Genomic DNA, 12891 nt, shown 5'->3' on the forward strand with positions numbered 1-12891 from the left:
GTCCAGGCACACACCAAGGCTCCTTCAAGAGGCCACATTCCCGCACTGTCCAGGCACACACCAAGGCTCCTTCAAGAGGCCACATTCCCGCACTGTCCAGGCACACACCAAGGCTCCTTCAAGAGGCCACGTTCCCGCACTGTCCAGGCACACACCAAGGCTCCTTCAAGAGGCCACGTTCCCGCACTGTCCAGGCACACACCAAGGCTCCTTCAAGAGGCCACGTTCCCGCACTGTCCAGGCACACACCAAGGCTCCTTCAAGAGGCCACGTTCCCGCACTGTCCAGGCACACACCAAGGCTCCTTCAAGAGGCCACATTCCCGCACTGTCCAGGCACACACCAAGGCTCCTTCAAGAGGCCACATTCCCGCACTGTCCAGGCACACACCAAGGCTCCTTCAAGAGGCCACGTTCCCGCACTGTCCAGGCACACACCAAGGCTCCTTCAAGAGGCCACGTTCCCGCACTGTCCAGGCACACACCAAGGCTCCTTCAAGAGGCCACGTTCCCGCACTGTCCAGGCACACACCAAGGCTCCTTCAAGAGGCCACGTTCCCGCACTGTCCAGGCACACACCAAGGCTCCTCTCACCATTTGCTTATTCGTTTCTCGAGGCATATAACTACAATATGAGATTTTTTTTCTTCTTCTTTAAAAGACAGGATCTTGCTATATAGCCCAGGCTAGCCTGGAATTCTTGATCCTACTGCTTTGCTTCCTAAGTGCTGGGATTACAAGCATGAACCACAAGCCTGGTACATGATTCACTTTTAAGGCATTACAAGATCAAGCAGGAACTGGAGAGATGGTTCAGTGGTTAGAGCACATGCTGCTTTTGTAGAGGACCTGGGTTCAATTCCCAGCACACACACAGCAGCTCACAACCATATGTAACTCCAGTTCCAGGGGATCCAACATCCTCTTCTGGTGGGTACTGCACTCACACATGCACTCATACACATAAGAAGAAAAGAAAGAAAGAAAGAAAGAACAAAAGAGAGATCTAAAAAACAAAAAAGGAAACCCAGCATAGAGAACCATAAAATATTCAAAGTAATGTTAAATATAAGTTAAAGTTAGACAGACAATTTGCTGAACTGGTCAAGTGTTTCCTCAAGCCTGAGCCTGCATAAAGGTAGGAAGAGAGACCAGCTCCTGCGAGCTGCCCTCTGCCCTCCACACCCACGGTGTGGCGTGTACACGTGTGTGTCCCACCCCCACCCCATACAGAAATAAAATAATTAAATAAAAAAGTCCGCCAGGTGGCGGTGGCACACGCCCTTTAATCCCAGCACTCAGGAGGCAGAGGCAGGTGGATCTCTGTGAGTTCGAGGCCAGCCTGGTCTACAGAGTGAGTTCCAGGACAGGCTCCAAAACTACACAGAGAAACCCTGTCTCAAAAGACTGAAAAAAAAAATAAAAAGTTAAATTCCATATCCCTTTTACGTCCTTCTTTCCCTTCACAAGACGCCGGAAAGATTCCTCAGCCTCTCCCTGAGAGGTGCAGAGTTAACACTGTGGTTTCTGCTACTGTCTTCTTCCTCCTGCAACCCACCTCCTCCCAACAGGGCGGGCACTTACCTCTGGTGAGCCGGGATTCTGTCAGGGACACATTCTCAGTCCACTGCCCTCACATGTTAGAATGAGGATGCAACACAGTCTGGCAATGCCAGCGTTTAGCAGCCTTCCTATGGTTTTTAACTCAGAAACCAGACACCTGCCTTGGCCACCTACTCCAGCCCGGCGATAGAAAACCTCATCCCAGTGCTCCAAGGCAACCTCGAATCGACCCCTCTCAGGCCTCATGCCAGTCTTTAAAAACTGTCCCCAACACACTGAGTCAGTTCCATGACTCTCCATCTTTGTCCCTTCGTGCTTAAACGTTAAGCTAAACAACAGACAATTTCCAGCACCTTCCTCTCAAGCAGGCCGAAAAAAACCCGTCCATAGGCAGAAACGCAACCCCAAAGGGGCTGATGATACCGACTTCTACTTCGCGTATAGTCCACACTTAGAACCACGGACAGACTCACCATAGCTGACAGTCTGAAGTCCAAGCTCAAGACACCCTTCACTACCAGCTTGCTTAATTAGAACGGAACAGGCTCCCAAACTGGGAACCTTAAGTAAAACAAGTCAGATTGTTGCTGTTTCCTGTAGCAAAATCAGTCTTCTTTTAATCTTTGTAATCTAAATCTATCTTTCGATTGGGGCTGGAGAGACGGCTCAGTGGTTAGGTGCACTATGGGCTCTTTCCTAAGAACTCTTTCCCAACACCTACATAGCAGCCCATTAACTGCGGATAACTCCAGTTCCAGGGATCTGACGCCCTCTTCTGGCCTCCACAAACACTGCACACTCATGGTGCACACAAAACACTTATATACATACAACACAAATAAATAAATCTAAAAAACAATCTATCATGAAAGAAAGCAGCTACTACATTCCTCTAGGAAACCTGAACAACGTCATCAGCTAATTTCAATAGTCTCAAATTCATACTTTCGTGAAATAAAATTGCTTTAAAAAAGTAGAAAACAAAAACCTCACCTATCTTGCCCAGGAAACAAAACTAACAAAAATAAGGCCTCTTCTGCACGGCTAGCCTAAGTAACCATTGGCTTTTCTTTTTTGTCGGCGTGGGCGCTCCGTTACATCTGCCCTCCACCTCGCCTGGAATTTGCCACCCAGTGACACCTGTCTTGACTCAGTAGAGGAATGCTCTCTCTTCAATCGAGAATTTGTGCTTGAGGTTTGGATTTTTTTTTTTTTTTAATGGTTAGGAAAAGAGGCGAGTGGGATGTGAGGCTTGGAACTCAAGTCTTATTTCCAACTTAATTGAACGGCTCTCGTTCCCTCCCATCTTCCTCTGCAGAATACGCAGGTATGTGGGTTAAATTTCAAGTGAGTTTTTTTGGCAGTTAAAAAAAAAAATCCCAATTAAAAGAACAAAAATGGAGGCTGGTAACTAGGGTGGAGATGGGGCTGAAATCGAGGGCTGCGTGGGCTGCCCGGGTCCAGAAGGCCGGGCAGCTGAAGGCAGCATGCGAGGACGCCACCCTGGTCCTCGGCGGCCGCCGCCTTGGGCTTCTGCCAGACACTGCGCGGTCCTGGGTCTCGGCTGCCCACTCGCACCTCGGGTTGGTCCGGACTTTAGGCTAGGCTCGTTCACTTCCGGTGACAAATCCCTCCCACCCCCTCGAGACATAATGTACCGTTTCCCCATCGCCCTCCTCAAGACCGTCGGCCCTGTGGGGAGAGGCGAGGCGCCCCGCCTGGGGTCTGAGCCCCGCGCGGCCAGCGGCCGCCAGCTGCGCAGGGAGCGGCCGCCACCGCACCGGGGAGAACGAGGGTGGGGGTGGCGTGCCATCCTCCCCCGCTCCCCCCTCCGACTGCAGCAATTGGCTAATAATAATAATATTAATCATAATAATAATCTGTTTTTAGACTCCCCCAGGAGCCCCGGAACCCGCTCCAGCGAGGAACCCAGTCTCTTTCATAGCGGTGCTTCGCGCCTTCTTCCCGCCCCAATAACTGCCCACGGGGACCCAGGCGCCCCCAGGCCGCGCGGAGCTGCAGTGGATGGGGGAGGGCAGGAAGGATGAGGGTTACCGGGGCGGCAGGGACCGGTTGAGCAAAGAGGTGATGGAAGGGAAAAGGGAAAGAAAAAAAAAAGAAGAAGAAAAAACCAGAGGCATGCAAGCGGCTCCCTGGCCAGCTGTTCCAGCTGCAGCTTCCTCCGGCGCGGCCCGGGAGGTGCAATAACCCCCCCTCCATCTTTCTCGCACTACCTGTCCCCACCGCCACCACAAGCACACATTCCTCCCCACCACCCTGTAGCAGATCTCCGGCCTGTTAGGGGGTAGTAGGGAGGAGCTGGGGGGAGGGGGAGGCCTGCGAGTTTCTAACCTTGTTCTTATAAACAAACTCACATGTGCAGCTGCCGCTGCTGCAACTCACCCCACAATCCCGGATATAAGGCCTGCCCCTTTAAGAAGAAAAAAAAAAAAAAGCCTCACCCGCCTGCCTCCCACCCCACCCATCCACCAGGACCTTTGTCTCCCCACCCCCTCCTGCCAGCCAGCCCCGCCCTCCGCCCCGCCCCCCCAGCGCGAGGAAACCAATAGGCGAAGAGGATATGGCGGGATCTGCCGTCACCGCGGCCGACCAATCACAGGGCGCATTGGTGGGAGGCCTTGCGGAGAGCGCCCGGGAGGAAAAGCGGCCGGTGAGGCCTCCTGGAGTCAAGATGGAGGGTGTGGGCTGCTCCGCGGCTCTGGGCGACGGCGCCGCTGCGTCCCCGCGGGACCTGAGCCTGGTGCCCGAGCGAATCCAGAGGCGCGAGCAGGAGCGGCAGCTGGAGGTGGAGAGGCGCAAGCAGAAGCGGCAGGACCAGGAGGTGGAGGAGGAGAAGAGCGGCTTCTTCGCCGCCGCCTTCGCCCGGGAGCGCGCGGCGGCCGAGGAGCTGCTGCGGGGCGAGGCGTCGGCCGAGCGGCTGGAAGAGGCGGCCAGCCGGCTCCAGGGGCTGCGCAAACTCCTGAACGACTCGGTTCTGTTCCTCGCGGCCTACGACCTGCGGCAGGGCCAGGCGGCGCTGGCGCAGCTGCAGGCGACCCTCACCGAGCGGCGCCAGGAGCTGCAGCCCAAGAAGCGCTTCGCCTTCAAGGCGCGGAAGAAGGATGCTGCTGGGGCCGCCCAGGTAGACGCCGCACCTGCCGCTTCGGCGGCCCCTTCGCCGCCCTCGACCAAGGAGGAGGGAGCTCCCGGGCTCAGCTGGGCCTGTGGCTTCTCCAACCTGGACTCCCAAGATTTGGAGAAGAGAGCCGAAGAGCTGCACCAGCGCGACATCCTTTTGAGCGACCTGACCAACTGCACGGTCAGGCTGCGTGGCAATCCCAACACCTTGCGGCTGGCAAAGGCCCGCGGCTGCAAGGTGCTCTGCGGCCCGGTGTCCACCTCTGTGTTCCTGGAGGACTGTTGTGATTGCATACTGGCTGTGGCTTGCCAACAGCTCCGCGTGCACACTACCAAAGACACCCGAATTTTCTTGCAGGTGACCAGCAGGGCCATCGTGGAGGACTGCAGCGGCATCCAGTTCGCCCCTTACACCTGGAGCTACCTCGGGATCGACAAGGACTTCCAGGACTCCGGTTTAGATAGGAGCAGAAATAACTGGGACCACGTTGACGATTTCAACTGGCTGGCCCGAAATGTGCCCTCCCCAAATTGGAGTATTCTCCCTGAAGCGGAGCGGGACATCCAGTGGGACTGAGCACTGGGCACACTCAGTGACGTCCCGTTCAGTTTACTTCATGTTGTCACATTGTTTATGTTTGCGGTTTCAGGGGCTTGAAGTTGTGGAAGCTCCCCTACTTGTGAGTTCTATTAAATTCATGACAGAGCTAGCGGGCTTTGGCTACTTGGATGACATTTGCGTGCCTTCCTTTGAATGTGACAGTTTGAAGAAGTAGGGCCAGAATGGTTGGGCTCTGAGGGATTTGCTGTTCTTATAGTTGACCACAGAGCGTGCTAAAGTAGGTCTTCAATAAATAATAGGGGATGTCGGGAGAACTCCATTAGTGGACAGTTTAAATGGGAGTGGCAAGCCCATACCAGCTCCATTAACAGGGCTGTGTCGTCCCCCATACACACTAAAGGTTTGTCCTGTGTATTTTTCTGCGGGCCTATGAAGACTCCTTCCTGGACTTTGGAATCCAGTGTCATTAGGTCTGAAGTTTTGAATGGACTCCAAGAGGCATGTGAGCCTTAACTGTAAGACTGAGTCAGTCACCACGTACCACCCCCTCCGTCTTACCTTTTTCCTTTTCTTTCTTTTTGCAGCCCTGGCAGGTGTAGAACTCACCGAGATTCCCCGTGTTGCTGCCTCTGACACCACACCGGCCTCACACACCTTTTGTACACTTACGTTAGTTACTAAACCTTCAAAATCTATGAAGCAGTTACTATTGGCACCATGTTTCGCATGAGCAAACATGTAATTGGTGTAAGGTCACAGCTCACATGATGTGCTGCTGAAATTTGAGACTAGTGTGGACCCCACTTTTTTTAAAGAGTTATTTATGTGTTTTATGTATATGAGTGTTCTATCTGCATGTACACCTGCACGCTAGAAGAGGGCATCAGATCCCATTACAGATGGCTGTGAGTCACCATGTGGGTGCTGGGAATTGAACTCAGAACCCCTGGAAGGGCAGCCAGTGCTCTTAACCACTGAGCCATCTCTCCAGCCTCGACCCCATGCTAGCCCAGATCTGGCACTTACTCTGTAGGCTGGCTCAGAATGTGGAGACCTCCTACTTGAGTCTCCTCATGCTGGGATTTGGAGCTTGAGGCTGTACTCCCAGTGGGACTCATCCTAACAGCATGTTGACTGAGTACTGAGCGTGGAGTAGGAAGGCAGGCTTCTGAATACAGGCCAGTTAAGTTCTCAGTCATAATCACACTGCTAGCTGTCCTCCAGAAGGAACGGAGGTACACAGCCTGCTGAGTTTTAGTTCCCACTCACTCTGCTCTAACACCCTCAGTTACAACCTTGTCTTCTGTTCTAGAAACCACTGTCCCGCATTCTTACATGTCAGACTTCGCTTTTGAGACAGGTCTCACTAGGGGCCCTGGCCCTGGGCTTTGCTGTCCTCGAGTCCCTTGACATTCTCCCTGGTGCTGAGGCTAAAGGTGTGCACCATCAACCTGGCCTGGAGTTAGTTTTAGGACATGTTTTTAGATTTTAACATGCTTTTTTTTCTTTAATTTTTATTCCTCAAGGATAAAGATACTTGAAATACCTTACATACTTATGTTTAAAATATATAAAATGTTCTGTCTCACTCCATAAGAGGATTTAAAGTAGCTTCTTGGGTCAGTGAAATCTGACAGGGTGACAAGCTAATGAGACAGAGCCCGGGTGGACTCAAGGCAGAAGCTCTGTTCTTTGATAAGAAGTGAGCCAGATTTCCTCTCTCACCCTTGGAGTGGAACACTAATAGTGTCAGGATTTGTATCCTGTCAATTACTCAGGAGAAATGCCTCTGATAACAGACACAGGTGTAATAAATGTCTCAGTCATGTGCATCTGGTTGCAAAGGATGCATTGCAGGAAGCAACACTCCAGTAGCATGCACTAATGGCCTTGCAACTCTTTGAAGACTGGTCATTTTTGTAGGAAGGCTCACCACATTTAGAAAAGTCCGGGCATTGGGTAAGTCCTTGTGTAGGCTGGATTTGATCTCCATTACCACTGGGAAAAGAAAAACAGGAATAACAGTAAAGCATTGGGGCTGGGGAGAGTACTTGAAGAACGAGCTTGAGGACCTGAGTTCAGAACCCGAACCCACGGAAAAGTTAAGTGTTACTCCTTCAACCCCAGTGCTGGGGGACGGGGAGACAGGAGGACCAGGAGGCCCGTGGCCGGCCAGTCTAGCAAAAAAGACCGTAGGTTCTGTCAGAGACCCCCATCTCAAAAACTAAGACAGGAAGATACCCCTGGCCTTAACATAGGCAGAGAAGAGCTCACACCAAAACCACGGAACAAATGCCTTGAAATCCCTTCGATATTGGAAATCTGTCATTGAGTTTTTAGCTTATTTATCCTGGAACTCCTGATCAGGGCTGATATCACAAGCATCTTCCAATACACCAGCCACAAACCAGCAAGTTGCAATAGACAACAGAAGAGTTTGAGCCCCTAGAGCTGGCTGGCTTTGCTGAGCTCTCCCTGCTGTTCGGCATGCCCTCTGTGCCTCTGAGTGAGCCCACAGATCCTCACGCCACCTATTTCAGATCTTGTGCCTGTGGCTGTAATCCCCACCAGATGAACACTAAGCCATCTAGCTAGCACCCCATTAACATACTTCAATATTGAAAAAAAAATCATTGCCAGTCTTTCTTTCTAGAGACTCTGGATCCCCGGCACCCACCTGGCAGCTTGCAACCATCTGTAACTCCAGTCCTGGGGGGGTTGGGGGTTTGGGGGGCTGGAGCATTTGACGCCCTCTTCTGGCCTCCCTGGGCACGCCTGCAAGTGTGTGTGGGCTTACATGCAGGCTGAACACCCTATACATAACAATACAAGGGAAAAAAGGATCAGTGTAAAGTTAACCTCCCCATGTTTTTTTGTTTTGTTTGTACATTTATAAACGTGCTATACTGAATAGCCTTTTTTTCCTGAGTCCCAATGGGAGCATGCCCCTTACCTTGTTACCATTATACTCGGAGGTCTTTCACATGAGTGCGTATATCAGCTCTTTAATGATTATACCGTGTTCATTTACACAGAGAACCAATCAGTGTCTAATGAACATTAAGGCTGTCAATAAGCCAGGCGTGGCTTGCCAACAGCTCCCAGTCAGTACACTACCAATGACACCCACATCTTGCAGGTGACCAGCAGGGCCATGGTGGCGCACACCTTTAATTCCAGCACTTGGGAGGCAGAGGCAGGTGGATCTCTGAGTTCAAGGCCAGCCTGGTCTACAGAGTGAGTTCCAGCACAGCCAGGGCTACATAGAGAGACCCTGTCTTGAAAAGAAACAAAAAGTTGTCAATGAATATCCTTGTGTAGAAATGACTCGGCAATGTGCCTTTCTCGCTGTAGGCTAAGTACCTAGAATGGAAATCACTGCATCAAAGGCTATGAGCATCTGGAATATGACATCAGTAATTTTCCTAAGAGGTTTGTTAATTTACAGGTGCTTGAGAGTGCTGAGCCTTCCCTTCTTTATCAGCACGGCCTGCTATCAGACGTCCCGATCTTCCCAATCTGGTGATACGTTATCTTCTTGTGATCTGCCTACAATCTCTCCACCTCCGCTGTTGAGATCATTTTGTGTGCTGCTACCAGTGTCTTCTTGGCGTACGCCACGCCACTCTTGGTCTAAACCTTATCCACTGCTGGCCAGTGCAGACCAGCCCTCCGCTGTCTGTTCCCATTCCTCGTACATGTCATGCTCCGGCTCGTCTGAACTGACACTCATTAGCCACACACGGGGTCAATCAGGGCCCTGGTGGGAAACAGCTCAGAAGGTAGTTTGTGAAGAGCTTAACACGGGAGCTATTTACGAAGATGTAGGCAGAGTTTAGAAATGAGATGGTGTGAGCGCTGCCTCTTCCCTAGGGCTGGAGCTGTTACCTGGATGAGAAAGGGGGAGGTGTGGGGAGAAAACCAAGAGCTGTGGGCTTCAGTGCCTGAATACAGCCAACCGGAGTGGAAGTAATGAGGGGCCGCATGGAACGCAGTCTCTTGCTGCTGCCAATTGGAAATGTCAGAGCAACGGAGTCTTGGTAGAGCCCATGTTAATCACCTTCCAGAACACATGGCAGTCGGGAGAAATGGAGACCGCATCTACAGAAGCAAGTGGAAGATAATTTGGATACAAACATTTCCTCCAAAACCTCTTGGGCTCTGTTCTATCAAATTCCACACAGTTTGGTTCCAAAGTTTTGTGTAACTCAAATGTCACTTCCTCTGGGTTTTCCTCAGTCTCTGAAAATGAAGCAAAATGTGTACACACACATAACTTCTCTGTCTCTGTCTCTCTTTCACACACACACACAACACACACACACACACACACACACACACACACTTTGTGCAATACTGGGGCTGGAATCCAGGGTCTTAGCACACACTAGGCAAATGCTTTACCTGAGCAGGTCAGAATGTTTACTTGCTTTTAAGACAGGGTCTGTCTGTGTAGCTCTGACTGGCCTCGAACTCATAGAGATCTGCCTTCCTCTGTCTCAAGAGTGCTGAGATTAAAGGTGTGTGCCACCATGGCCAGCCCAGAATCATTATATTCTGAGGCAATATGAACAAGAAAGGAAAGTGAATGAGCCAGTTTCTGAGGTCAAGTTGTTGGATTCTCAGTAGCTACATTAAAAAAATAAATAAATAGATAAAACAAAACCCTAAACAAACAACAGCTCTTTGAGACAGGATTTTATGTAGCCCAGGCTGGTCTCAAACCTGCTGTGTAGCCAAGGATAATGTGAACTCCTGATTCCCCCTGCCCTTACCTCGCTTCGTGCTGAGATTACAGTCACATGTCACTATGCCTGGCTGATACAATCCTGGGAATCAAATCCAGGTTTTTCTGCATGCTACCCACTGAGCCATATCTCTAGCCCATTTATTTGATTTTGATTTTGATTCTCCTAGAGATAAGTCTCATTGTCTAGTCTAGGCTGGCTTCTAACTAATGAACCTGTCCAACCCTTCAGAGTGGTGGGAGTATAGATGTGCACCACCCACTCAGTTTAGCAGGCTTGATCTTGGAGGGGAAAAAAAAAACTGGAAGAATGTGGACAGTGCAGGCCAACTCAGTCAACATTTCCTGGACTCCATGGACCTCTGAGTCAGGCGGACTTGCACGTGACTTCAGCAAAGTCATTGTTTCTTTGGAAACATTTAAGAAACACCCCAAAGAGATCAAAGAAGGATAACTGCAGGGCGTGGGCAGAGGAGACAGTTCTTGTCTCCAGGGAAGCCAATATGAGTGATGGTGGCCCAGGATCACAGCGTTAGGTGTCCTCAAATACCATGTTCCCATGAGGGAGTAATTCCGTGAGCTTTTTATAGTAACAGAACAAAGAAAGTCAAGTTCCGGTTACAGCAAAGCAGAAATGATTCTGCTCGGCCGAGCTGCTGTCGGGCACAGTCTTGGCTTGGACTGATGGAACCAGGGGTCTGTTCCTACATTCCAAAGGATTTACCTAATGGTCACAAAAGATCAGGAACAGAGGAGGGCAGTAAGTGGCTATTAAGGGGGCTAATGATGTCCCAAGATAATGTGGCTCTGGACCTGCAATATCCCAACCTCTCCATATCACCGATGTGCTAATCAATCGGCCTTTGCAGACATGGCTTCCTTCCGAGGACTCTAGTTCACAGTGAAAAGAACAGAGAAAGCCTGTGGTGTTAGCTGTGATCAAGGAGGGCATGAAGAAAGGGGAAAAACTACCTCTTCCTAGCTTGGGCTACTAAATCCTTTGGGGAAAAGGGTACTCGTCTGTGTCCTACCGTAATGAAAATTTCTGAAAGAGAACCCTTGACCGTTGACTATGAGATAACAGGATTGTTAACTCACTCTGAAATGATAAGATTGTTGACAGACTCAGCTTCCAAAGAACTAGGAGTGAGTCATCCATCACAGGCAGACAGATAAAGGGGCCATGGATAGACAACGGAGATGGCAAACTTCCAATTTCTTCCTCACCCTCCTGATGAGGTAAATGCCTGGTAGGCTTTTTCTTCTGTCAAGAGGGCCCCCCTTCCAACTAACTGGTCTAGGCTTGAACAGTTAGATATGTTCAAGGCTGATATTGACTCAAGGTGCTCAGAGACAAGCACTGTCAAACAAATATTATACACTGTGAAAACAAGATTTCAAGTCAGTCATGGTGGCACAGCCATTTACCCCAGTACTCAGGCAGAGGCAGGCCTGAAAGTTCAAGGCTAGCCTGGTCCACATGGTGAGTCAGCCCGATCTATGTAGTGAGGCTTAGTCTCAAAGCAAAACTAAACTAAACTTCAACTTAAAGGGTCACATGCAGACACACTCAGAAACAGCCGTCTGGTGTGGTGACACACGCCACAGTACCTGTGAGGCAGAGACAGCAGATCTCAGTGAGTTGGAGGTCAGCCCCATCTACATAGTGAGTTCAAGGCCAGCCAGGGCCGAATAGTGAACTGCACAACACCACAAGAAGCAAAACAGACAAACAAACAACTCGTAAACATAAGTCCATCAGGCAGAAACAGTTGTTGGGAAAAGCCTGATGCCTACACGGTTCTTCCGGGCAGCAAAATCAGACGCCCGGAATTGTGCATTCAGAGCCGTTACCGGCTGAGCCGTTTGGACAGCGCCACATGTTTATGTCTTAAATATAACATAGGCAACATTTACAGAGGTTTCATCATAGCGTGGTATCTTGATGAAAGTAAAATGTTTCCTCTCGTGAGCCCATTTTTGGCTTCCTTCCTTTCGCCTTCCTTGGTTTTGACCTCCTCGGGGATGCTGGACTCGCAGGGGTGAGTGACCTCAGCATCCCTCTCCATCCATTGAAGCCATTCTTTTTACGGCCACCAGGGGGCGCGCATAGACTCAACATAGGCTCCGCGCTGTCCCCGGGCGGTTTGCTAAGGCGCTTGGCTAATCCACGTCCTTGCAGGGCTATTTTTGCGTGCCAATTCTGACACCTACTCAGCACTTCCCTCCTATTTTCTCTCACTCACGTGCGTGGTCTAAGGGCTTCCTCCTGCTATCTAAATCCTGTTTCGGGACAGCTTCCAGATGCTTGTGTGAGAGAGGCAGAGTCTTGCTTGGGGAAAAGTCTTCACTAAAGCTTAGCAACACCGGCAAGCAAGTTCGTTCTTTCCAACGTCTCTGGTGGCTAAAAGTTGAAGTGTTCTGAAGTTCCAAAGCTGTGAAGAGGCAAGGTGGGAGCTCGTAAAAAATGAGAGACCCGGCAGGGCGGTGGTGGCGCACGCCTTTAATGCCGGCACTTGGGAGGCAGAGCCAGGAGAATCTCTGTGAGTTCGAGGCCAGCCTGGGCTACAGAGTGAGTTCCAGGACAGGCACCAAAGCTACACAGAGAAACCCTGTCTCGAAAAACAAAACAAAACAAACAAACAAACAAAATCAGAGACCCTGGGTAATGTATAAATAAATAAATAAATAAATAAATAAACCAAAAAAGTTTTACGCAAACTGTCTGACAGCAACAACATAACACTGTTCCTATATGCCCCCGCCCCCACCCCAGTTTGCCTCCGGAGCTGTCGAGTGGCGCCCAAGCTTCGCTTCAACAGTGGAATCAGTGCTATTTTCCAAGGTGGCTCTGTTGGAGGAACAAGCTTTGTCTGGTGGCT

The 12891-nt window shown here is 50.5% G+C and overlaps 1 protein-coding gene across 1 annotated transcript; it reads left to right on the plus strand.

Annotated features, from left to right (window-relative positions):
• The first annotated feature begins 4123 nt into the window (after nucleotides 1–4123).
• On the plus strand, nucleotides 4124–5410 carry Tbcc (tubulin folding cofactor C). Its single transcript, XM_052745514.1, has one exon. The coding sequence runs from the start codon at nucleotides 4144–4146 to the stop codon at nucleotides 5275–5277; it is 1134 nt and encodes a 377-aa protein (XP_052601474.1). The 5' UTR covers nucleotides 4124–4143; the 3' UTR covers nucleotides 5278–5410.
• Nucleotides 5411–12891: the final 7481 nt, after the last annotated feature.

The sequence above is a fragment of the Peromyscus californicus genome, unplaced genomic scaffold, assembly GCF_007827085.1.
Source record: "Peromyscus californicus insignis strain IS unplaced genomic scaffold, ASM782708v3 Scaffold_19__1_contigs__length_69161282, whole genome shotgun sequence".
Lineage (NCBI taxonomy): Eukaryota > Metazoa > Chordata > Mammalia > Rodentia > Cricetidae > Peromyscus > Peromyscus californicus.

Bases quoted from the DNA above. Each gene is read 5' to 3' on its own strand.
- Tbcc (XM_052745514.1), top strand. From the start codon at position 4,144: ATGGCGGGATCTGCCGTCACCGCGGCCGACCAATCACAGGGCGCATTG.